This window comes from Denticeps clupeoides, chromosome 14 (assembly GCF_900700375.1).
Source record: "Denticeps clupeoides chromosome 14, fDenClu1.1, whole genome shotgun sequence".
Classification (NCBI taxonomy): domain Eukaryota; kingdom Metazoa; phylum Chordata; class Actinopteri; order Clupeiformes; family Denticipitidae; genus Denticeps; species Denticeps clupeoides.
This window is the reverse complement of record NC_041720.1, coordinates 14,650,344-14,676,279: the sequence shown is the minus strand read 5'-3', so window position 1 is coordinate 14,676,279 and position 25,936 is coordinate 14,650,344. Positions and strand designations below refer to the sequence as shown.

The 25,936-nt window shown below is 44.1% G+C and overlaps 1 protein-coding gene across 14 annotated transcripts in view; it reads right to left on the bottom strand.

Annotated features, from left to right (window-relative positions):
* The window catches only part of syne2a (spectrin repeat containing, nuclear envelope 2a), an 88,410-nt gene that overhangs the window by 7,132 nt on the left and 55,342 nt on the right, over window positions 1-25,936 (bottom strand). For 13 of the 14 annotated variants that reach the window (XM_029002237.1, XM_029002243.1, XM_029002239.1 and 10 more), the window contains 31 exons: window positions 25,670-25,758; window positions 25,398-25,557; window positions 24,853-25,044; window positions 23,698-23,859; window positions 23,434-23,553; window positions 22,050-22,243; window positions 21,098-21,224; window positions 20,721-20,903; window positions 19,670-19,816; window positions 19,109-19,285; window positions 18,115-18,270; window positions 17,467-17,613; window positions 17,202-17,375; window positions 16,399-16,532; window positions 15,810-16,014; window positions 15,270-15,452; window positions 15,064-15,177; window positions 14,401-14,555; window positions 14,000-14,147; window positions 13,772-13,866; window positions 12,400-12,637; window positions 11,878-12,072; window positions 9,866-9,991; window positions 9,085-9,240; window positions 7,138-7,299; window positions 5,767-5,933; window positions 2,883-3,045; window positions 2,131-2,318; window positions 1,158-1,308; window positions 817-999; window positions 309-446 (listed from right to left, as the gene is read on the bottom strand). In XM_029002237.1, coding sequence (XP_028858070.1) covers window positions 309-446; window positions 817-999; window positions 1,158-1,308; window positions 2,131-2,318; window positions 2,883-3,045; window positions 5,767-5,933; window positions 7,138-7,299; window positions 9,085-9,240; window positions 9,866-9,991; window positions 11,878-12,072; window positions 12,400-12,637; window positions 13,772-13,866; window positions 14,000-14,147; window positions 14,401-14,555; window positions 15,064-15,177; window positions 15,270-15,452; window positions 15,810-16,014; window positions 16,399-16,532; window positions 17,202-17,375; window positions 17,467-17,613; window positions 18,115-18,270; window positions 19,109-19,285; window positions 19,670-19,816; window positions 20,721-20,903; window positions 21,098-21,224; window positions 22,050-22,243; window positions 23,434-23,553; window positions 23,698-23,859; window positions 24,853-25,044; window positions 25,398-25,557; window positions 25,670-25,758 — 4,929 coding nt within the window. The remainder of the gene's footprint in view (window positions 1-308; window positions 447-816; window positions 1,000-1,157; window positions 1,309-2,130; window positions 2,319-2,882; window positions 3,046-5,766; window positions 5,934-7,137; window positions 7,300-9,084; window positions 9,241-9,865; window positions 9,992-11,877; window positions 12,073-12,399; window positions 12,638-13,771; window positions 13,867-13,999; window positions 14,148-14,400; window positions 14,556-15,063; window positions 15,178-15,269; window positions 15,453-15,809; window positions 16,015-16,398; window positions 16,533-17,201; window positions 17,376-17,466; window positions 17,614-18,114; window positions 18,271-19,108; window positions 19,286-19,669; window positions 19,817-20,720; window positions 20,904-21,097; window positions 21,225-22,049; window positions 22,244-23,433; window positions 23,554-23,697; window positions 23,860-24,852; window positions 25,045-25,397; window positions 25,558-25,669; window positions 25,759-25,936) is intronic. The other variant, XM_029002241.1, reaches the window with a different exon arrangement.

Below are 25,936 nucleotides of genomic sequence, written 5' to 3'. Positions count from 1 at the left end.
ATCCAGTAAACACAGTTAAGGACTCAAAAATACAAAGAAATGATAATACAGAAAATGATGCAATAAAAAAAATGCAAGGAAACAAAACATTTTGGGACAGGAAATATCTCAGCAAAAATAAGTAGAAGAAACAGACAATTGCAGCTGAAAACTGTGTGTGGATGGTACTCATCCTGCACTACTCGTTCCATTACATAATATACAAATGGGAATGAGTGGATGTGCTAGTCTGGCACCGTCCAGGACAACAGTTGGACCACAGGTGAAATGAAGGTGGGCCAGAAGCATCCAGTACGTTGGTGACCTACGTTCAGCTGCTTCATCTTGTTGTGGGCGTCACTCTCGGTGAAATGCTCCACGTTGGTCAGCTGCAGGTCCATTTCCGTCAGCCACACCAAGAGGCTCTCCCGCGTGCCCTCGAACGCCTCTCTCTGCGCGGTGAAGTGCTGCAAAGGCAGGGCCAGGTGGGGCAGAGGGCGAGGGAGGGATGGGTGATGAGAGATTCATTGCTTTAATTAAAACCCGAAAAGCCCCATAAATACACACTCACACACACAAAAAAAAACCTTCATGCCCAAACAGCAGCATTTTACTCAGCACACCACATCCAGTTCATGTAGGGACAATTTATACTAAATTACTAAATCAATTATGCAAAAAAAAAAAAACTTTTTCTACATTTTTCACAAATTTGTTCCAAAGAAAAAGGCTAAGTCACAGAAAGTCACATTACTTTACAGCGCCTTATTACACTGCTTTTCTCTGTATAAGGCAAGTGCAGTGAGGCGACTAGTCTCATAATTCCGTATGCCTCACCCGGAGTCTGCGTAGTACAGCTGCCACTCGCTTCTGCAGGGCATCCCAGCGCTGGTTGCCATGGCGCAACATGGTCTTGAGCTTGTTGCCGCCGTCAGTGCGGTTCTCGTGGGCCAGTCGCCGGTACTGGCTGTTGATGAATTCCAGTTGAGTGAGGCGCTCGTTTACCTCCCGCTGGAACCCCTAAACGGGATGAATTAAAGTATCGTGGTAAAACACCTAGTGGGAAAATGGCCTGGTTTTTGTATGGCTTCGGTGTGATGGGTTGTGTGTTTTGGTTATTCGCACAGAATGATTTGCCAATAGTCGGCATGAATAATCGCAAGCATTATTCCTGAAACCTCAAATCTCTTGAGCTCCTCCTTGGCGACGGTGTAGAGCACATCGGATGAGTTGGGGTCAGCCGCAGTGCTCTCGGCGTCCCTCAGCCACTCCTCATAATGTGAGAAGTCATCTTGGAACTTGCACCACAGTCGCCACGTCTCTTCGATCCTGCACCACATGGAGGAGAGCGAGAGGGCATCTGATCAGCCGAGTACAGTCTCACACCGGACGCACCAGCGGCCTGTATTAGCCCAGTGTTAGCAAGATTCGCTGATTTGCATGCATTCGGCCAAGGTAATAAAATTACATTTTATGTTTATGGTATTTATCAGATGCCCTTATTCAGAGCAACTTACAATCAGTAGTTACAGAGACAGTCCCTGTGGAGTGGGGGACACAATGCTAGTAAGTGGGGTTTAAACCTGTGACTTTGTGGCCTTCTAATTCCAAGGCGAGTTGTGTTACCCACTAGGGTACTTCCACCCTTGTATATTTATTAACTCATCCAGCACAAAAGGGAAAAAAACGACTCTAAATTTACCACTCTTTACAATTTCAATGAGTAAAAAGAATTTGAAAGAATTTCCACTTGACCTACAGAGTTTGTGTGGCTTGACTTGGCCTGGTTTTAGAATCAGTGAGACACGTTCCCATCAAACTGAATAGCAATGTCATTTTTAAAAGGGAAATAAAGAGCTTTTTTGAATCTACGGTGCTAAGATTAGTTGGAAAGAACAAATTAAGGTGAATTACATTCTAAAATCTATTTTGCGTTGTCTTTGTAACTGTGATGTCCTCCCTGTATAGAATTCATTTAGAATTAACACGGTGCTCAGAACGCAAGTTGATGGGACCAGTATTCAGGTGATGCTCTGATCTTCTGGGTTACAGCACAGACAACAGGACGGTCCAGCATTCTGACTTAGTGTTTGGTTAGAGGCAGTAAATTGCTTGTCTTCATGAGAGCGGTAGTGTTGACGCGTCCCTCACCACATCCTCCTCTCCATCGACGCGGTGCATATGTCCCTCCAGCGCTGCTCCAGGCTGCGGCTGGTCTGCTGGATGGAGTCGTTTTCGGGGTTGCCCTCACACGCGTCCTCGTCGCGAAGCAGCACGTCGCACAGGTTCAGAACTGAGGTCACGCCCTCTGTGTGCTGCTCGATGTCCCACTGCAACTCCTGCACAGCGTTCGCCACAGCAGAACATGATATCACAGCCTTGCTGACTACTGCTTGCTGGTTCGAGAGGTGCCACACCCAATCATATACAAAAACACGAGTGACATTATTTTCGGAGAAATATTCGTTCATAGAATTCATGGTGTTTTTGGTCTGAATGAAGGGACTGTCACTGGCAAAATGCATTGACTGAATGAAATGACATGTATTTTGTGAATTTTAATGGACAGAGTGACTTTCAGATGTTGACGGAACACATTTTGTCAATGAAACGGTTGACAAAATGCAATACCTGTCCCTTCAATACAGATTCCGTCCACAAAATGGCATGTGCCGATGCCCGTTGCACAAAATGAATCACTACTTGTGTACAAGTACATGTGACAGTAGCTTTTCTTTCTGTGGACAAAATGAATCAACGTGTTGAAAAGTTGATTTTGTCGTTATGTGATCCCTTTTGTGGCACATTATCTATTTTGTGCTTCTACGCTGAGGCTGTGTTTTCTGTTTGCACTCAAGCAGAGCTGGAACCACGTCATGGGAAAGGGGGCACGTAATGCGTACCTGCTGCTCGGCGAGCCTCCGCTGGATCTCTTCGCTGTGGTAGGTGCTGTACAGGACCGGCTTGGCCAGTTCGGCTTCGATGCGGCACAGCCACGAGCACAGGTTGCACATGTTCTTGTCCAGCTGCTGCACGGTCACCAGAGTGTCCCTCAGCTTCCTCACCCTGGACGCAGTCAAGTTAACAGCTTCAAAGTTACCAAACAACCCAGAAGAAGGGTCTCTCACCACGGTATCTAAATCATGTCGGTCAGACTCCCCCCCCCAGAAACTCTTTCAGCTACTCAATTTAGAGATGACCAAAAACATTAATGTTTCTATTAGTGATGCTCCAACATGAAAACTATAAGTTGAACCAAAAGTGAGTGAAGGATTTAATGAAACTGAATAACAATAAGCTGGATCAAACACATACTAAATATGAAATTATTATCTCTCATAACTATGGACAAAACACTGGATCAAGGGTCACAGCTGAAAGATGTCTTAAAGTCCCAAAAGACCCCCCCCTTCACTCCTCTTAAGCTTTAAAACACACCATGGCAACGTTTTTTTTTTTTTTTTAATCATTAAAACTGGTTGCTATAGCTACCCTCACTTAAGGCAACTTGAGCACCTAGCACTCTCAACTTCAGGAGAGGACCTCGTCATTTTGTTCATGCATCTGCTGTCTGATGAGAGGGACATTGTTCATTAAGACATGCTGGTGGTGGTAAACGTTATTAAAAGGAAAGGACAGGACGATCTGTAACCAAAGAACAAAGGTGACACCCCTGGTCGTCCAAACGAGGTTCTCATACCTATCTGCTCATAAATATTAAAGATCAAAACTCCAATCCATCGGTCTGTTCTGCCAAAAACGTGTTTTAAAAGCAACGTTTTTCAGGTCAAAAAGAGACCTCCCACTCCCTGTCCTTTACTTTTCATCCTGTTGGACACTTCCACTGTGACTTGGCCTATCTTACGAAGAAATTTTGGTTTCAAAATAGACAACCCAGAGGAGAGAAGTGCTACTGAGAAGTGCATTGTTGTAAAGGGTCAGATCTTGGGTTTATAGGCTCCACTAGGTAACACAATGATGTGTGGCCCTTCCCATTGTTCTGGCTGACGGTAACAGCATGGGCCCTTGAGTTAAGCTGCTGCAGATGTGTGCATCTCACAGACACGTGTCCCCCCGGCAACAGGGGGGGCTGTGGCGGCTGCTCCTATTGTTCCCACACCACCCCCTGATAATTTGAGGTGACAGCCAGTCGCCCAGTCCCCTCTAGTGCCCCCCTGGATGGATGTAAAGGGACAATGTAAAGGGACTAGGCTTTGGCGTAATGGCCCATAGGCCATATGGCAAAGATGGGGACCGCGTCGCCACCGAGGGACACGCTAACACCCCCACTCCCAAAATAAAACCATCTGTTTGGGTGTACAGGGATCCTCACAGCAGCTAGACATTACATGTGTGCAACACTCATGACAGGAGAAGTTTTGGACCGTTTAGAATATTCCATTTTTGTTTTCCATGAACAAAAAAAAAAAAAGTTTGAGTATTTCAGACCTACAGTAGTGTACATTTTGCAACTAGTGTTAGACAGGCCATGGATCTTTCATTAATGACTACTTATCACCATTATTAATCAAGTCTTAATGGCAAACAAACCACATTACTGTATTATTCCCAATCTAGACAGTCAATAAAAGCGGTGGTTGGCTTACATTTACAGTCTAGACAACAATGGCAGAAAAAAAAGCAAGGCGTGTCATCTTTTCAGGTTTGTCTTAGATTCTGTCCAACAGAATTGTAATTGTAAAATTCAATTTTGTTGAATATGTGCCATTATAAGCCATTGAGTGCAGGTAACGTATGTTGATGAGTGTGTACACCTTCCAAAAGTAAAACCTGGAATTGTGACATCACTAAGGAAAACAAAAGGTCACTGATGCAAAATTTTAGGATAGTCTTTTTCACATAGAATCTTAATTTGCATGTATCATTTATTTATGCAATTTCTGTAATAGAAACAATGAGTAACTTATTCTAAAACTATTTACACTGAACAATTATCAAATGCTCAGTGCTCCAGTAGACCGCAGCAGCGGGGAAACGACCTTCCGCAGTATGCGCTACGCTCATCGCCGGGGAGCTAAATTTGGCACTGTGAGTGTAACCGCGCTGCTGCTAGTTTGAGAGCGGAACACCCGCGGACCACTCAGCGAGATAACAACTTAACGAGAACACAATTTTGTGCAATTTGAAGTCAAAATCAGCACCTGGAAACCCATGGGTGCATTATAGCACACCGAAGTTGCGAATGGATTATGATAGCACCTTCCCGTGGATTTAACTTGGCCAACGATGTTGCCCACAAAGAGGCTTTGTAGAACAAACATGATATTTTGTTATCTTCTTCCATGGTCATATAATTAAAAACGCTAAAAAACACTTTATAAGCAAATGTGACAACAAACAATGTGACAGTGACGAGGTCTTGGGGGTCTTGCTGAAGGATCCCATGCGAGAACAAGAACTCACAAGCCTCCAAGCACTGAGCCACAGGTTCTAATGCACGTTTCAAACTCACGGCCTGCTGGATGAATCCCGCAAGCTCACTTTAGATAGATTTATTATTATGGCCTGACGATATGATGCTCTGATAACACACAAACTACAGATCCCATAATGCAGTGCGCACTTTGCACATTGCTTTGGTGACACACAAAAAAAAAGAATTTAGAGCTGCTTCACAACCCATTTGCCCTTCTCGTGGGATCTCGTGGGATGTGGGAGTTTGTCACCCCTGCTCTAATGGATCTCTTTAGCAATAATAATAAGCCAACCTTCAATCACAGAATGTTCAATAATTAATAAAATAAAAATGGTCCACTATCTACTCACCGAGCCTCAATGTGGTTGACAAGGTTCTGCCAGCGTTCGCTGACGGTGCCCAGAGCACCGCTGATCTCGGCCTCCTTGGCCTTGTCGCTGGCTGACAGCAGTTGTTCTCCCAGCTGCTTCAGGTGGCTCTTGTTCTCGCTGAAAAGGTTGATCTCCTCCATGCAGTCCTTCATGGAAGAGATAAGAAGCACAGCGTACCTTTCAAGCTACTGCGGCCATATTTTCCTGGTGGGGCAGTGGTGGTCTAGCGGGTAAGGAAGCAGACTCGTAACCAGAGGGTTGCATGTTCTTGAACTGAGGTACCAACCCCACACACTGCTCCATGGCTGCCCACATCTCAGGGTGGTGGGTTAAATGCAGACGACACATTTCGCTGTGCCCTCACGTAGTACACGAGGCGTGTTAAAGAATGTCACATTCACCAGTTTGCCTATAAGAACACATTACTGTGTGACATCTAGAAACATTGGGCAGTCACCGGGTCATCAAATCGTCCCTGAGCAACACATTTAGCCATGGTCATGCTTGTCCTCCCCTAAAGATCCCACCGTTTTTCAGTGTCCATGGCAAACCTGCCACCCTCATACTCCTGGCACTTATTTTACTCTAATCAGAGATTTCAGTTTCATTGCTCACAATAGAGGCGCATCATTAATCTGTAGCCAGCCCCTGTGTGTGCTAATGGCCGACCTGTCAGCACAGCCCCTACAGCCGATGATGAAAGAGAGGCTATTGTACCAGAACAAAGAGGCAACTAAACGTGCATTCTGCCCTAAATTCCCATCGGAGCGGGATTGCATAAGGTTTTTTTTTTCTTTTCTTTTTAAATGCCTGAGCATATCTGAGTTATTCTAGTTCTTCTCTTCACTCACTGTATTTGCACCCCCTGACCCACTTCCCAAATAAGCAATCCAGAAACCTGGGATTTCACTACAGATTCATTTACCAGCCGTTGCTCTGAGATCTTTGGCCAGGACATTATGTTAATGAAGTTACAACTTCTCGCTACACCACAACACACACACACCGCCTCATCCTAAATGGCAATACAGTTATATATATGTACATATTCACACGTATGGCATTTTACACGAATCCTGCCACTGAGCAAAGCCCCACCCCCACACACTGCTCCCCGGGCGCCTTTCATGGCTGCCCACTGCTCACCAAGGGTGATGGGTTAAATGCACACAACATTTCACTGCTGTGCTGCAGTGTTTCCTGTATCCTGTTTCCATCACAGATGGAACTATTTTTCACTGGGACATACAGAACTATAAACCTAAGAATTTGCTACGGTTTGTGTCTTTTTAATGCTGTGGTTACTACTGGAAATAAAAAAATCCAGAGGATGCGTTCTTCAGCTCTCACCTTCTTCAGTTTCTCCACCATCTCCTCGATGCTAAGCTGCTCATTCCCATGTGACACTTTGTTGTCCATGTGGAGCAGCCAATCGCAGAGCTCCTTGTTCTTGTCGTTGAAGATGTTCCAGGCATTGAGGCGGTCTGCTATCTCCTGCTTGCGCAGGGACACCTGCAAGTAGTTGTAGGTGGATGTCAGCTACCCTCAAATGATCAGCTTTCATAAAACATGGACTCTTCCACAAGAAATGGTAAGGGTGTGCTGAATAAAGAGCCATCTTGTCATTTATCTACCCACCTGCAGATAAATGACAAGTGAGAAAATTTTAAGCCAATCCATTATCGATTACGACTCATCAGTCTTACTGACAGGCCCAAATAATAATAATATTGCAATATTTAAATTCAAATAGAAAAAAATCTAAGGCTACATTCAGATATTATGAATGTCATATCTTGAGATTGCTGTACAGTTCACACTACAAAATTTATACTACATGACTGTAAGGTGTCGGGAAAGTTTCAAATTTAGTGGTCTAAACTAGTCTAAACAAATATCCCTGCGTGCTTAAATATACATTAGAAAATGCACCTGCTGGTACGAACACTGATTCGAAGCTTTATGATAATGGTTGTACACGGTATTAATCCATTAAAACTATTTTGTTCAGGATTTTAAAATTGTTTTCAATAAAGGACATAACTCGTTGTTGATCACTTGTCCAATGCCTAGTTATTATGTACTGTGCTCAACATGTTTGTTAGTGTCCCTTTTAATTAATATTCATACCATTAGCCTAATTCTGACTGGCTGACTGAACCCCTGCCACATTGATTGAGTGAGTCTTGACCTGTTTAGAATATTATGTTTTATTGCCTTTTCATTAGCTGCTTGTTTCTGCCCTTAACATGGCAGTTAGCTGTTCCCCTGGGGCAGCAGGGAGTGTGTTGTTGGGACCAGGGTTTGTTTTTCTCCCCCTTCGAACGTTGACACAAAAGCCCCGTCACCAGTGGAGCGTTCGGAGGACAGCCGGGCCATCTGCTGTCCCCCGTCCACTGACTGCCTCCACCTGCAACCTGTTGGCCTACAGCCGTGGAGCGCGCACACACACACACACACACACACACACACACACACACACACACACACACACACACACACACACACAGACAACTACACTGCATGCCATTGTGAGCAAATCTGATGGCATATAATCAGACAAATATGAATGCATGAACACACACCTATACACTGACGAATCTAACGCAGCCTTTAATGCACTTTAGCGCAGCAGTTACTTCCTTTGAGCACATTACGGTCAATCTAATGAATACAACCGTTTAAAAACGTCCCCAGGCACCCAGCGCCCGCGATGACACAGGAGGCTACATTGGGTCAGAGGTCAAAAAACACAGAACATGGCTGCAGTTCACGTCAACGTTGATTCGTCGATGCAGGTAAAGACTGTTAGCAATTTTATTAAAATGGACAAGCTACATGGCAGTTTAAGAACAATAAAAAAAAGTCTGTGTGTATGTCCTTTTTTTTGATGCACATGTTATGTATTTATGAATGAACTTTCTTACTCTAATATGTGATCTGCCACAACTTGACTAAAATTATAAACAAGATGGAAATTAATCACTTTTCATACCATCTTGCCCTTTTTAGAGTCAGTGTCTTGATTTCCCTCTCTTTTTGTGTGTGTGTGTGTGTGTGTGTGTGTGTGTGTGTGTGTGTGTGTGCTTTTGTTCTGAGAGTCTGAAACTTTCCCCCCTTTTTCTGAGAGACCCAAGACCTCTAGTAGCAGGAGAGTCATTGTGTCCCCCTCGCTGCTGCTGGGACAACAGCCACATGCCTTTTCAGCATGTCTGCTCTCTCTTACTTTCCCTCTCCATCAGTAAGAGTAAAGCAACTAAAACCACATGACTCTTACACACACACTTGCTCGCTCACCTGAAGACAGAGATGCTCCCACAGGCCATGCAGCTGATCCAGCTGTCCCTGCAGCAGGGCGGTGTCCCCTGCCAGCACGTACTGGGACAGGTCGGCCCTCATGGTTCCCAGTTCCCTCAGCCCGCTGCTCCAATGCTCCAGAGAGTCCTGGTCTCCCTGCATTAACACAGCCGGCACAGCGTCAGTTGGCCAGGCCCCCGCGGCGCCACTCTCGTCCTCGATCCCTCGCTGCCTCTCCCCGACTCGCCCGCTGGCCTCTGGGATTAAGGCCTGATGACCAGAACGGGGGAGTGGAGAGAGAGGAGGTGGAGAACTTGGTTGGATTTGGGGGTGAGAGAGAGAGAGAGAGAGAGAGAGATAGGGGGCAGGGAGGTAGTGAGAGGAAGGAGGGGTGGGTAAACCCATAATGACTCAATGGGGGTGACGGGGGGGGTTTTGTGAGTATGGAGAGCTCCAGTACCTCACAGGAGCTTGAATGGCACTGAAGCACCCATCCAGACACTCATTCAGTGGGATTTTGATCAGCACAAAATAATGAGATGAACTCATCTGAGGGGACTGTGATTCCATCGCTTTAAGTGTTTGTTTCAACTTTCATCCTGATTCAATGGCCATGAAAACTCTCCATTAGCATGTCAGAGCGGGTCACTGTGGTTGGGAGCTTTTTAAGAAATGCAGGGGTGCATTTTGTTTTTTGGACCTGGACTAGATGAAAAACCATCTGCTTTTCTAAGAAATAAAGGAGCAAGAAGAAAGAGATGAAGAGGTAAATTGCTGTCACCTTGGAGAGCTTCTCCTCTGCATGTAGCTCAGCCAGCTTCTCTGGCAGCGGCTGCTCCAGCCTCGTCTTGATCTCCTCCAGCTTCCGTCTGCTTTCATCTAGCCTGGCCCCGCAGCACCTCCAGTTCTGAAGAGTACAAGGTTCATATAGCTCTTTTTAGGTGAAACTTTGCATTGTGATTTGTGTCCCTTTATTCTGTTAAAGTGTGTGTGTCGGAAGGAATTGGGTTTGGGGGGTCCTGGCTTGTCTTGGACACTGTTGGGGGGACTGATCTAAATGAATGGGCTATCCATTGGTCAGCAAAGACAATCCTATTCACCAGCAGTCATTTGCAAATGTCTTTGTCTAGAGAAGCGTATTTGATTTCATCACTGCCAATAAACATAAAAAGAAAAGTTTGACTGGTATTATAAAAAATATTTTATAACAAAAGTATTATAATATAGAGTTAATACAATAGGAGCTATTGTTATATAGTATCCCTTACTTTACATTAACAAACAACGTCCTACAAAACAAGATTGTCATGTACATTGGTAAGTAAAAGTATTCCAATACTTATACATGGCTGCCCACTGCTCCCTCAGGGGATGGGTTAAATGCAGAGACCACATTTCACTGTGTGCGCTGGGTGCTGTGCTGTCAAATGTGACAATTAATCACTTTCACATGTTTTTTTTTTTCACAAACCAGTGGTTGTTCAATACCACTCCACACGACTGTAAATTCAAATAGTTTTATCCTCCAGAGCTTTTATTTTGCCTTGTACATAAATGCATGTATTACTTCATGAGTGGCTCTAGAACCACTGCGTATTAGACTGAGAAGGTCTTCCTTCCTTGGTTTCCACCATGGTGTGGAGAGATGCTGCTAATTTTGCAGTACTGCGTTTCTGCTGGCTTCCCTTGTCCTCTGTTATCATGACTCTGATCTGGATTTCCCATGCACTGGGGCTGACATAAATTGTTTAACTTGGCCAGCCGGACCTGACCTCTGTGAGCTGCTTTCCAAGAGGTTGGGACAACTATGGTGACCCACACCCTGCGAACCAGTAAACAGACTGTGATGTCACCTCTCTGAAAGTTATCATCAGGGCTTAAAGCACAGCCCTGGTGCTGTAATGTTTTGAAAAGTGACCCACAGTTTGGGAACAGAGGGGAAAAAAAATATATAGAATCCCTGCATTAGTAGAGCAGTTAAAGAGGGTCAAAGTTTATGTTCGTTCCGCGTGCACTATGGGTATTAATACAACAGATGGGATTAGAGTAATCTGTCGGCAGGATCTGGAGATGCATCGGCATCCCAGCGCCCCTCTTGTTCAGACAGTGAGAGATTCAGCTACTGTCACTCTTCACAATGCTCCCCAGCACAAACAGAAACAGCTTGGTCCAATATAGACACTAGAAACTATTCCGTCATACGGTCATTTGTCAGGCTGCAAAAACAGTCCCAATCTGTGTCCAGTGACGTAGATTCTGTGGTTTCATGCCATAGTCTATTGCAGATTGAAAGCCCTGCTGTCCCATATGTGGATAATGACAAGAGTATAGCCGATCTTCCATCCTGTGTAATTTGTAATGGGGGGAGTGGTATGTAGGTCAATGGGAGCTGAGGGGACCGACATGACAGCAGCAGACACTCGTTTGCCCAACCCCTAATATACAGAGGATTTGTGAGGGCTGAGAACAAAGAGGTATTTTACACGAGGTGTCATAGCTAATCTCACAAAGGACTTGGATTAAGATGCCTTTTTTTGGGGATTGGAATCCCTGTCTATGCTTAATATGACTTTCCTGTCATTTATGTCCATGCAAATATCGACCACAATAGAAAGTGCACATAAATCCCCTTGGCATCTGTTCAGTAACAAAAAGAGATTTTGTTTTCACATTGGTCTTTTTAATATATAAGACACTATGATTTATTAGGCTCTGAATACAGATTTTTGCTTCAAAAAAATGGTTTTTTGGCTGGCCACCCATTGACACCTAGCCCGATAAACCAATGTTTACCTCCATGACCGACTCAGCCAGTGTCCTCCTGTTTCCTAGAAGTCTGAGGGAGTGTTTCCAGGCTTCCTGCAGGGTTTGCAGCTCTTCCTGAATATTGGCACGGGTCTGCTTGCTAGTTTCAGCCAGAAGTTCTTTCCCAGCCTGCTGAACCTGATGGTAGAGTTCACCATGGCGATGAAGCACCTTCTCAGCCTTCTGCAAGGTAAAACCAAACTGTACGTTAAACCCTAAATCAATATACTCCACAAAATAAAAATGTGGCATCCCACAAGGATCTTAGCTTCTATTTTGGTAGAACTTTGTTAGAACAAATCTGTTCCTAAACACATTCTGACACATCAGTCAAATACCGACCATAGTTGTTTTCAGTCAGTATGTTTTCTCTCTGACATGTTTTGCAGTTTAAATATTGTGAAAGACCATCTGGGTGAACCATGTTCTTGTCTTGTCTGGTGTATCAATGAAGGAAACGTTATTTTCTAGGGAGATTTCAACAGGAGAGGTCACCTCTACATTAGCTACCTCAAAGTTCTTCAATGTGTCTTGGAGTTGCTGTACACTGCACATAGCCAGGCCAGCAGGGGGCAGTAGAGGCTCTACATCCCTCAGAAGTCTCCACAGCTTCCTCTGGCCAATGGACAACAGCCTTCCCTGTGCAGTTAGCCGCTCCAACAAGGTCCCCCGTTTCTGGGCCCGAGGCAGGACCTTCCGCCAGCGGTCCTGTAGCTGGGTCAGCTTCGAAACGAGGACATTCCTGCTGCTGAACAAACAATGGCTAGGTTCTAATCAGGATGTCTAATTAAGGACATGAAAAAACAATGACACGGCAATGATTACACCAGCAGTTCTTAATCTTGCTCATCATGAAGATGGCTTTGTCTTGGCTCCATGAAAAAAAGGATGCCGTGCATGCATGCCTTCTTATCTGAATCAATACTTTCCATATGATGTAGTCTGGAATGATGGCTTTTGTGGACCGAAACAAACTCTGTAGAACTCTGTACATACGTAAAAGTTACAGTTTGGTGTGCCCTGTGGTGGGTTGGTGCCCTGCCTTGGGCGAGTCCCAGCCTTGTACCTGATGACCCGGTTGTTAGGCTGATGTATATGCATACAAAAAGACAACTGGGGCTTGTGAATGATGATGGGGTGAAAAAAGTTATCTTCCAGCAGCCAGATTAAGAGACACTGATTATGCAAGTACTTTTTCTTTGAACGTTTTGAGAAACCACAAGCACCATGTGAGTGAGGACCATTGCTTATTTCAACCAATTGCAGACCAGTTAAGACCAGTTAATATATTTAAATCCTGTATTGGCTCCTTTGCAGTCTTTAGGGAACTAGCTTTTTCTTTTTTTATTTAGGAGACAAATAATTTAAGATCGGTTTCCATGCTGGCAGAACAGAGCACTTTATTTCCTGACTGAGATCCAGCCTGTTGTTCCAGACCTGAGCATGGAGAGATGCTCCCCGGAGTGAATTACGGCCCCAGCTGGAAGCCAATTACGCTGCTAGAAAAAAATGCAGCCGGAAAGTCTCCATTTTAATTACTTACACAACGACAAGAGGTATAAAAAAATGGTATGGGAGGGATAAATATTATACCCTGATTTCTTAACTCACTCACTTTCCATAACCGCTGAGCATGTAAACCCTACACAACACTGTGGCCCAACACTGTACACCGTATATACTAAAATATATTGCAACTTCACCAATTGATTTTCTAGTGTTCTAGTGGGTAAGACACCCGCCTATGAACCAGAAAAAGTCACAAGTTCAAACTGCACTTACTACCATTGTGTAGCATTGTCTCCAGGGGGGACTCTACTCTGGATAATGCCACAATTTTGAAGGCAGTAGCTATCTGAGTTTTTCTCCTGCTTTGCCTCACCTGTCTTCCATTTGGCTACCCTGCTGAATCAGCAACAGCTCACTGGCCACCGAGTGAAAGAGCTGCTGTCCCATCAACACCTCCGCTTTCAGCTTCTGCAGGGTGAAACGACAGAGTTGAGTAACAGCACTGCGCGCGACTTCAAAGGACCCCCAAAAAAAGTTTATGGCTGTAAAATACAGTTGTCCACAGCAGTAGATCTGAGTGCCGAAGAGTTTTATCCGTCACCTGATGTAAAGCGAGCTGTTCTTGAAGAGAAAGCCGCTCTGAAATGATATCTGTCGCCAGATTGCGCTCCATCCTCTCCAAGAGGGACATCCAGGCTTCACATTTGTGCTGCAAGCTCTGGGAAGGCAATTCCAGGGCCTGCATCGTCCTACACCCACATGCAACACATTTCAAATGGTTGAATCAGTTTTTTTCATATGAGGTGCAGAGAGCAGATTACAACGTACATTTGCATAACAGAGCAACATTCTGCATTGATTTCATCTTTGGCCAACATTAAATCAGATTACAAAGTACATTTGCATAATATACATTTAACTTAAATTGCTTCTTTAATTGCATTTTTGTTGCACTTTTACATTTAAACACACATTTCACATTTATTATCATAATTCACTCACCGATATCTCTCTGTGACCTGCGAGAAAACCTGGACCCACCGTTGGTTAAGTGCTTGAAGGCGACCCGCTTGCTGTTCACTAACAGGGAGCCCAAGACTCACTTCATTCAAGGCGCCCAGATCAGGGGTTAAGGCACTTAGCTCCAACAGGCCGATCTTTTAAAAAGATAAAAAAGAGAGGCGTACTCAATTTAAAATGTTATATTTCTTTATGTAATAAATGCATCTTGCCCCACAGTAAAGGTCTCTGCTTTCTCGATTCTATTCTTTGATATGGCCATGTGAACAACCTATTTAATGCTATTTAAAGAATGGAAATATTAGTTCAACCACAGAAATGGCAGATGCACTGAAATATGCAAAGGGTTAGTAAGGAAAAACATTCTGAATTGTTATAAATTTGTTTTTTTTTTTAAAGTGTCCATTGCACTGATGAAAGAAACGTTTAAATCAGTTCAGTGCTAAAAATACTTTCAAATGTTGTATGTGTAATTTTACATACAATCTTAGCCCGGCCCACCAACCAAACTCAGCCTGGATTGTCTGACAGAGCACATATAAAACAAGTGCCCTCTAGCAATGATTTAGCTTGCTATCTATTGTTAAAACACAGCAACACATGTCTAAGAAAATCACATAATAGCTCAGAAGGCCAAATATTCACCTTCAGTGTGTCCATTCTGAGGCCAGAACTGAGACAGCTAATCTCCACATCCTTCAGGTTCTGCTCTAGAGTCTCCAAATTCCTGCTGATGCTCTGATACAGCTGAAGGTCCTCCTGTGTAAATAGGCAAAAACACACATCGGACAATTCGGTCACTCTCAAATACCATAGTTTTCTGTTAAAAGGAGGAAACATTTGATTCTCACCTGTAAATGTTTCTGTCTTCTACACACCTCCTGGCCCAAATGAACCAGGTCACGTGATAACAGTCTGGTTTCTGATTTAATCAGAGAAGATCCTTCAGTGTCCAACTGGCCAATGAGATGCTGGGCAGCCTCCAGCACCTCGCCGACTCTGGCCTGTGCGGCCTTCACCTCCGCCGTAAGAACCTGCTGAACAAAATCTGGATTAGCCCTACTGTACTGAGACAGAGGATCGCCCTGGACCACTTTCAAGGTCTCCAGTTTATTTCAAGATTTCAGGGGGGGGGGCCAGACTCACTCATCCCATTCATCATTGGGCTCAAAACAGAAACTACTTTGTTAAATTGTCAAATATCACCTTTAAAGCAGTGTTTTAATACCTTTGGCAGAAATGAATAAAGACCAGTAAGTGTCCAGAGAGCTTTTTTGTTGAATTAAGACCTGAATTCTCTAGCGTTCTGTAACAAATGAACGTCCCACACAATAGGGGAAAAAGCACAGGTGAGGGACACAACTATGCTGGGCACGTTTACGGAAGCTCACACTGATGATGTCCATGGCATGCTGAATATGCTGAACAGTGTCCTCTTGTCCAAATGAGGGTCGGGACTGATCCTCGATCTGCTCCCAGAGCTGTTGTAGATGGGTGGAGAAGGCAGCAACAAGACGGTGGTACTCCTGTCTGAGCTGCTGCAGAGTCTGGGCATTCTCTAGCTCTTCCCTCATGGCCTTCATCGATGCTTCCCACCTGATGGAGCGAACAGATTAAAACATTAGTGAGTGCTAAATGAATCCATTCTATATTAATCACCACCGATATGGAGATCCACTCTCCCATGAAGGCGTGCCTGTTGGACTTTTTGCCCATGCATCCAGAAGAGCATTTGTGTTAGAGGAGAAGGCCAATCAACACCATGCCTAAAGTTGAGGTGAAGTCTTGGTTTAGTGCAAAACATGAACCAATCCCTCTAAACTGAAATAATTCATTCCATTCACTAGAACAAAGGTGACCATTATACTAGTCAGGCAGGTAATGTTCTCCAGCCAAGCCAGCAGAGCCAGAAAAGTATAGACATGCAAATAGACATAATATTTCTATAAAGAACACGTACGTCTTTTGTTAGTTACTCACCGGGTTTTCTCCCTCTGCACCCGTTCGTTCAGCAGCAGGGCAGCACCAGGGCTCACTCGCTCCCTCAGGCTAGACAGTACGCTGTTGATGAGGAGCCACAATTTCCCAGCTTCTTCTGCCTTTTCCTGGAGCATCTGTGGTTAGAGGTGCAGCGTAAAGTATATAGATATTTAGTCTTTTAATATGTCCCCACTCCATGCAAATATGACAACTCTATGTCCTATTTGTTCTAGTCTCACTGTAACTCACTGTCTTGTCATCTCGTCTTTCTGTATACTCGACTGTATATACAGTAAAGGCCAAATGTTTGGACACACCTTCTCATTCAATGTGTTTTCTTTATTGTCATGACCATTTACATTGGTAGATTCTCACTGAAGACATCAAAACTATGAATGAACACATGTGGAGTTATGTACTTAATAAATAGTGGAGACCTGACCTCCACAGTCACCGGACCTGAACCCAGTCGAGATGGTTTGGGGTGAGCTGGACCGCAGAGTGAAGGCAAAGGGGCCAACAAGGTACTAAACACCTCTGGGACCTTTTTTTGTCAAGTACATAACTCCACATGTGTTCATTCATAGTTTTGATGCCTTCAGTGAGAATCTACCAAGGTAAATGGTCACGAAAATAAAGAAAACACATGAGAAGGTCTACAAACTTTTGGTCGGACTGTAGCTAAGATGACAGTAAAGCTTACTTTGAGCTAAATAAAATGGCAGATTCATTCAATTCCTGAATTTAACCTCCCAATTCAAGTGACTCGGAATCAGAATACGAGGGTGGAGAAGCGGAGCCACCTGCAGCCGTCGTATACAGTCCCTGCTGTCCTGCAGTGTCAGGCGTGGATATCGGCAGCCCAGCTCCACACTGTAGAAGGTCCTTGCAGTGTTAAGCGCTGCTTCTTCCAGCAACTTCTCAAAATGTCTCCACTGATCCCAGACCTGTTGCAGGCTGGGTCTCAGCATTTCCACCTAAAATTAAGAATGAGATGAGATTCATCTGAAACGAGAAAATGTTTGTGTTTATCTGATCCAATTCATAGGTACAGGTATGTGCGTTAACCTGTTGTGTGAGAACAGAGTAGTTCTGGATGGTTCTGTCCAACTGGTCGCAGAACGCCACATCGCTAGGGTGCTCAGTATCAGACAGTCTAATGGCCTTCAGCTCCTGAAGCTCAGAACACTTCCCCTTACACTCCTCCTCAATGTCCTACAGTCAGACATACAGAGAGGAAGTCAACAAAGGTTAAGTGAGGTGCAACCCACACACTGTATACTCAGACACACACCGTACTCAGCTATTTATCCTTCCCATATGTATATAGAATACATTTTTGGTAATTTCTGCTATTTCTGACACATTACTGTATTTTTGAATATTTTGCATTTTTTCTGTATTATTTTCTACATGCATGTCTGCACTGAAGGAGCTGCTTTTAATGGCACATCTATTTAATGACAAGAAAAGGTATTCTATTCTAAGGTTTCTTAGAATACCAAATGAACTGGCTCAAAAAAACACACACTATGTGTTCTGACCCATTAAAATATAGCTGTTTTAGTTTGTATCTGCATGAACATTATTACATGAATGCATTTTCGTGCTTGTGATATTATAAGAGAAAATCGGTGAATGCCTTATTAAAAGGAAAACGATTTGAAGCCATGTTGGTGAGAAGACCCAGACCCCAGCCGCACCCTGACGTCTCACCTGACATTGCTGCAGGGCCTTCTCCACCTGTGACCAGTGGTCTGGTTTCTCGCACTGACCCAGCTTCCGCCTCTGGGCTGCAACCCAGCCGCCCAGCTTCTGCAGACGGCCCTCCCGGCCTGCACAGACGTGCAGCTGCGCCTCCACGAGACGCGTCTATAGTGAGGAGCAAATTCTCAATTCAGACTCTTGGGATTCGATGGAGACTGAGCGGTCCAGTTGGCAGGTGAGATTACTTTAGTCTGGAAATAGAAGCCACTACAATTTTCCTTTTTTTTGGACAAAACATGCTAATAAATACTCATTTCCACTCTGTAGCACAACTGTAATTTTCCCTGCTGGCATTACAATGGACAGTAACATCAAGTGTGTCTGGCTCATTTCATCAGGACGTGTCTCAAAACAGGGTGTGAAGTTCCAAGAGCAACCTACTGAACTTGTAAGGAGACATTAAAAGGTTTAAATAATATGAGGTGATGCACTTATGGTTTAGCATTGTAACATTCCTGTTAAAAATGAGCCTTTCTAAAAACAAGTTCAATGCAAACTTGGAAACATGAATCCACTGGTTTCTACAAAATATGGGACCCGTAATATGGGAACTTTTATCCTCTACACTGCAGGAATTTCCTATGCCAGGATCTTTTTTTTTATGACTGTGTACCTGAATGTTTTTTCTTTTTACATTTTGTATATGTATTGTTTGTGTGTGTGTGTTGTTCTTTTCCCTTTTCTAACGTGAAGGGTGTTGATGTTGAAAATTCAATAGACATATTCTATTTCTATGTCTGATTAGATCAGATCAAATGTCGCCAAAGAGGGAAAGGTTTGAGAGTGTATTTACCCCTCCTATTTCATCCTGTTTTTAAAAGTGTACTTTTAAATAGCTATTTTTAAATAACTCGACTGTGTATTTCTCCCTCTGTTTAACCATCATGCTCTAATCATGCTCAAGTAATAGTAATGGATTAGAAGAACTGAAGCTAGTTCCTACCTGGCCATTTGATGCCCTCTGCACATTGAGCCAGCGTAGGTTTAAAGCTCCAAGCTGTTCAGCTAGGGTTGAACGCTCTGTATAACCAGCCAGAATATCCAACGGCATGTCCTCTTCCACCGACTGATTGAAGAAGTCCAGATAGGGCTGACGGCTGCTTATCTCTGCCTTACGATACTATGGAATAATAATCATGAAAAAAAAAAACTATTAAAAAAAAAAAAATTATACAAAGAAAACAGTATGATGTATATAGATAATATAGATGTGGCATTAATTATAGAATATTTGACTTAACAATGTGACAGATTTTATAGTTTTATAATTATACTTGGAGGGTTATTATATGGAATTGTTATACACAACAAAGTATTTAGACTATATTATGAACATGTGTATCTAAAATGGAAGGAACCTGATGATTGACATCCTCATTCTGGATGATTTAAACCCACACCTCTCAATAAGTCACATCAGTGCCCCTGTAAATGTGTCTTGGATTATGTTAGGATGGCGCGGTGGGTCTTTCATATACTGAATGACAGCGAGGGAGACAGAAACCTGACAGCGCTCCAGTTTTCCAGCGAGTTCAGCTGCACCCAGAGCCTGGAGCGTGTCCCCCACATCTTCCTCCAGCCTTCCTTCCATCTCGGCCAGCCAAACATCAAGGTCTGACATCAGCTCATGCCGCGGCCTCGCCGAAAGGACCTAATAAAAGGGAGATAATAAAGCTTTCAGGGCCTGGGTGGTAAATCAGAGTCTGCGGAGATAAAGGCGTACCAGCAGCTGCGCGGTAACAGCGCTGCTCTTGTTTCTCCTGGAGCGGAGCGCCGGTGATCCGCGTGCCAGGTGTTAACAGCACAGCACAAAGGCGGAGGCGAGGGGGGGGGGGCGAACCTGGAGCCCTCGACTCCTCATTATAAGGGGCGAGTGAGAGAAGAGGAGGGAAGATGGGAGAAAGGGGGTTGAAGGGGAATCTGTGCCGCGGTGAACTAGCCTTCGCGTCTGAGGGAGAGAGAACAGGCTGAACTGCGAGAGAATGGGAAGCCCCAACGGGTTATAGGTGAAGGGCGTCGTGTGGGTGGATGCTGGACACTAGAGGACAGGAGGGCAGGACGTGCTCGGTCACGTTGTGCCGGGGGGGGAAGTGTTGTGCTTCGTGACGGTGTCCGTTCTGCCAGACGGCAGCGTGTGAATGAAGCACTGGAACAGCACTCGGCGCCACGCCCCTAGGTCTCTAAAGAGAAGCTAAATGAGTCTGTGACCTTTCCAAAACTATCCGATTATTTCAGTACATCGTGAACAAGAGAAAAAAACGCACTCTCTGCTTTTCTCTTGTCTCTGTGCTGCTGTAGGCACTAAAAAAGTTCCACTTTATCAGTACATTTGTTAAGCTGTGACATACTGTTCTACAAAAATACTGTTTACTGTTTCAAGACTTTTATCCCTTTAGGCAAATATTTCTTAAATGCTGAAGCAAAACGCTCATTTTCTGACCCGGTGGTCACCAATTAACAATAAAATCCCAAATCAAGCAAATGAAAAAGAACAGGATAGTTGTTATGTATTACTCAGAACATAAAAGGGTTACTCCACCTCAGGCCTCACCCACCTGCTGAAGCCGGCTGTGGACAGCCGGTAGCCTGGACGCCAGCTCCGCCCAGCTCTGTTCCAGCTCTGCCAGACATCCACGCAGATGTAGAGCCTCACCGTCAGTCAGCTGCAGCAGCTCTGAACCAGCCGCGGTGGCTGAAAGCTTTTGAGAAGCTCGCACCTCAAAGCCCATACAGAAATCCTGCCAGACAAAGCCACCAACCCAAAATGATTTTTAATTTTTTTTTTTAAGTCGACAGTTTGTTCATGTCACAATTATATAAAGGATAAAATAAAATGAATGCATGGACTACACATACGTTACACAAGAGCTTACATTGCTTCTGAATTATGTGTATTTGTACGTCAATGAACTATTTATTTAATTTTAGCCACCATAAGTTGAGTGACATGGGTTCCGGAAAGCTCCTGCGGCTGGGAGTCGGGGAGGAAGCCCCACGTCTGCAGCTGAGATGTAGCCCCGCTCATCCACTCCTTCAAAGCCCGGGAGTCACGTACAAACCTACAGAGCAGAAAAGGCAAATGTATAGATTAGTTCATCACAAAGTTCATCTTATGAAGTACTGCAAATGAAACGCCTAATCGTTTGCTCTTGATTTGTAAGTTCAAGAAATGCGTAAGTTTTATTATTAAAGGTTTCCTGACATGAAAATTTCACTTTGAGGGATTATTTAACATTAATACGAGTTCCCCGAGCCTGTCTATGGTCCTGTAGTGGCTAGAGATGGCGATTGTTTTGGTCATTCTGCTTCACCATTCAGAGAGCGGCAGCTCAGATGGTCGGATCTGGAATTTGTCCCCTTATGTCGTGATTTCCTGTCTGTGACAAACATTTGGTTTGATGAATAGTGTCGATGATGTTATTTCCGCAAATTAAAAAAAAATTATGTCAGGGGACCTTTAAGATGAATTCATCACACACATTTGTGGCTTTACCTTAATCTATTGAACAGTACTCTCTCCACGTCTAAGGAGTCTGATGTAATTAGCCTCTAGAGTCTAAAGCGAACCCTTTTTGGCAAGGCAGTCATTGAAACCCCGAATTATGAAAATTGGAATACATTCATTAATAAGTTCCAGGTGATTGTTGATATGTCAGTATTTTTAAGATAAACAAAGAAACTTCTTCCAACCATAATTTAAAAACCTATCTGTGTAATTACACCGCAATCAGTTATATATGTGAGAGTGTGTATAATAAAAATATAATGCAGATTTTTCTAAAGTGTAGTATTTTATTTAAATACACCGAATCACAATCACACACTTTTATGTAAATGAATGAATAGACCAGTTCATACTTTTATATTTTCTACAGATTTTCTACCTGTCCCAGTGTTTCCTGCACTGTTCTGTACAGAGCTCCTCCTGCTCCAGCTTCCTCTGGACAGAGCGCCAGCGCAGCAGAAATGCAGTCCAGCACGGCCTGGTGACGTTACAGCCCCTCCTCTGTAAGGCCCTTCCCTGATCCAGAATCAGGCCAAACTCGGCCCTGCTCTGCTCAAACCTCTCCCGCAGTCGCTGCAACAAGTAGGCAATGTGCAAGATTGAAAAGAAGAAAAAAGGATAATATATGGTGGCAAGAATGAAAAAGAACCAAAAAAAAAAAAAAAAAAAAAAAGAAAATGAGAAATTGAATTACCACCTTCATCCAAAACTACCTTTCACAAAAAGTTATACTCTAAGCGGCATCAGCCATTCCTCAGGCCCCGTTTTTCAGTTTGGCCGGGAGTCTATTTCAGACCCTCCCCTGCTCCGAGCCCATCTCCGGCTGAGTAAGAGCTGAGTAATTGCAGGGGAGGAAATAATATCTGAAAGCGCGGAACCAGGAGGGAGGTAGAGGGTATTTGGTACATGAAGTTCTGCCGTTATGCAGTTCGTCGCTCAGTGGATAATTTGATTTGGAATGAAGTGTGCCACGGCCACAAAGAGAGGGAACACACGCAATCCGTAGCCCACAGACCTGTGCTGAACTCAGTTCTCTCATGTTCCAGTAAAACTCATCTGCCCACAACAAGGAAAAAAATACAGCAGCAGATTAGATCTTGTGCTGCAGCAGGAAAGTTAGAATTTCATGTGAAGAATGAGCCTGAAAATACAAAATTATAGACTAACACCCCAAAGGCTCACAGGGTGATGCTAAAAAAGTGGGACAAAAACAGGGATCCGCAACCCACATAATGTACAGTACTGTGCAAAAACACTTTAAGCAGATGGGAAAAAGATGCTATAAAATAAGAATGCTTTCAAAAATAAAAGTTTTAATGCAGTGAATGAACAGAAGAGAATTTTCCACCGATCAGTCCAGAGCACCTGCTGCCATAACAAATGAGGTGTAAATTAATGCACTTTAATGTACATTTTTCCAAAAGTGCTATAATATATGCGGCATCTGGGGCTCAATCTGGATCTGGATGCTTTGTCTGGCTCACATTCTGACATTGCCTGACAGGTAAAAACTGCAGCAGTGTCATCCAAAGTAGGCCTTATCACAATAAAAAGGGATCCAATGCTACTGCTGACTATCATAAAGAGTAAATTATATTGTAAAAATAGTGCCGACCCATACAAAGTTTCAACCACCATTCTATTATGACTTATGGATTTTATATATATATATATAACAAGGGAGCAAAGGAGATTTAAACCAATGAGCCTTGGACAATTCACTATGGAACCCTGGGGCTGTAAGTCATGGTCTCCTAAGTCACCTTCTGGGCTCTCAGCTGCTCCTCAGGATCCTGGTCTGGTAACTCACTGGACATGCTGTCCTCCAGGTCATCCAGCAGCCTGCTCATGTGACCTTTAGCCTCCTCCCACTCAGTCCAATCCTGTAAGTAAATAATTTACACACATATAGGCCCAGTACTCGCCACGTAGCTGTGTCTGTCTGAACTGAATCGTGTGTGTGTGTGTGTGTGTGTGTGTGTGTGTGTGTGTGTGTGTGTGTGTGTGTTAGCACGTGTGTGAACTACCTGGAGGATCTGGTGCATGCGGCTCCCCTCCTCCAGACCCCGTTCCTGAAGCACTGCAACCTGCTGCTCCAACGGTGCCTGACCCTGCAGCGCCCCCTCGGGCAGCTGCTGACCCACACGTCTCAGCAAGGCCAGCTGACCGTTCACCTCCTGCAAGTACTTCTGCCGAAACATAACGGCCACAGCACAAGCTTTCAGGACATGCTACTGCTATTATTTTATAAAGGTGCTAAATTAAAGGGTTAAAGGACACATAAATAATTATTTATTTATATACTTTATACACACATAAAAAAAGGTCTTAGCAAAACCTTTTCGTTGAGGAAATCTGAGATTTCACTAACACTGTTTATTCTCATGGATAATAAAAAAAGAAACCATAGAACTCAAGCTTTTGAAACTTCCCAAATGTTTACACAAAAAAAAATCACACCACGGCCACGGTAACTGATCACGGGTCGCTTCAGATGGGTCAGAATGTCCTCGCAGTCAACTCGCTCGCTTAAGAAGTTACAATAAAATGTCCAAAATACCAAGGACTGGAGTGGATACCTGACCTGCTCAGGCAGAATTTCAGTGCACACGCGGCCTGTTGAGACCGAAGACTTGAAGGTGTCCTGTGGTACATGACAACGTGTCAGCAGCAGATCCTTTAAAATGTGAGGTGAGATCTCCATGGATTTTGCTAGGTTTTTTTCTAGTATGTCTCAATGGGTTTTGACAGGCCCTACAGTTGACAACCCCCACATTTGACCCTTTATATTTGACACACATAAGGAAAAACTCTAGGAGAGAGGAAAAAAAAAAAAAAGACAGGAAGAAACCTTGGGAAGGAGTGATACAGAGAGGGACCCCCTTCCAGGGTAGAAGGAGCCTGCAAATGGTGTCAGTGCAGGGCTGGTGATGATTTGTCCAATAAGAGAAAAAAAGTCCAATAGTTGTAGAGGTGGAGAAGTCTAAAGTGTAGTATAGAGCATCTGTCCATGCAGAGTAGGTTTTAGTCCAGTGTCATGGTGCACATTACATGTACTGGTTCATTTGAAACCCCACTTACTACCATTGTCTCCAGGGTGACTGTCCCTGTAACTACTGATCGTAAGGCGCTCTGGAAAATGCCAGAAATGTGAAGCATGGTAGTTCTGATGCGTACTGTACCTTGTGTCTGCTCAGCAGACTCTGCAGTTGACTGGGACTGTGAAGTGGTGAGTCCAGACTGAGATTTGACTCCAACTGAGTCAGACTGGTCAGACCATGCAGCAGAGCTTCAGCGCAGAGCTGCATGTCCTCGTTCTGATCCGCGGTGTCCAGCCGACACCGCATGGAGCTCCACACAGGCTCTGGGCCAGGCTGCAGGACAACACACAGCACCAGTTACACGGCGACTAGACGTGTTGTTCACTACTTTTCTAACCCACCAGCAAATCAAGACAAAATCAAGAGATGGGAAAGTTCTGAAGAGTCAAACTTCTTGACAGAGCATATACACTACTGTAGAAAAGTGTAGGGTAATTTATGAATGTTCTTGTTTTGCCATTAAAAAAACATGAATAGAAAACAGAAAAGGGTTTGAACAGAAAAATAAAAAAACGAATAATAAATAATCATTAAAAAGTTAAAAACAAAGACATTTTTTAATTTGCCTAAACGTTCGTATGGTTGTGTAATTTGTACAGTTTGCCATGTTTCTGTAGAAACTCCACCTCTTCCGGCGCACGTCTGGTCACAGTTCCTTCTAACATCGACACCGGACTCTCCAGCCCCTGCCTTTCAGAGGGACCACTGAGGAGGTGGGACAGGTCACCTTTGACTGTGGCGCCCTCTTCAGGCAGGCCAGAAACCCCGACGTGTCCACCCTGGAAGCTGGGATGTTATAAGTGGGATGCTATTGTGCAACGGTTCCCGCAGAATCTCCAGAATTTCACATTTTACACAAAACAGACGTGTTTCTGTTTGAAGTTGTTTAATACTGTACCCTGCGGTCGCCTGGAGGTCGATGTCATGTGTCACAGTAACGCTGCCCTTAGGGGTTTCACTGAGATCCGTCTGCTTTTTCAGATCGCCCTATAAGCCACGATGACAGAAGAAAAAAAATCAAAAATTAGTTTCCTAACATCCCAGTGCAACAAGCAGGCTGCACGGCACAACCACAGGGGAATTTTAAACATTCCGATGCGGATCTAACTACCACCCCACAACTACAGAAGTCCTCACTGTATTTATCTTGCACCATCCTAGAATG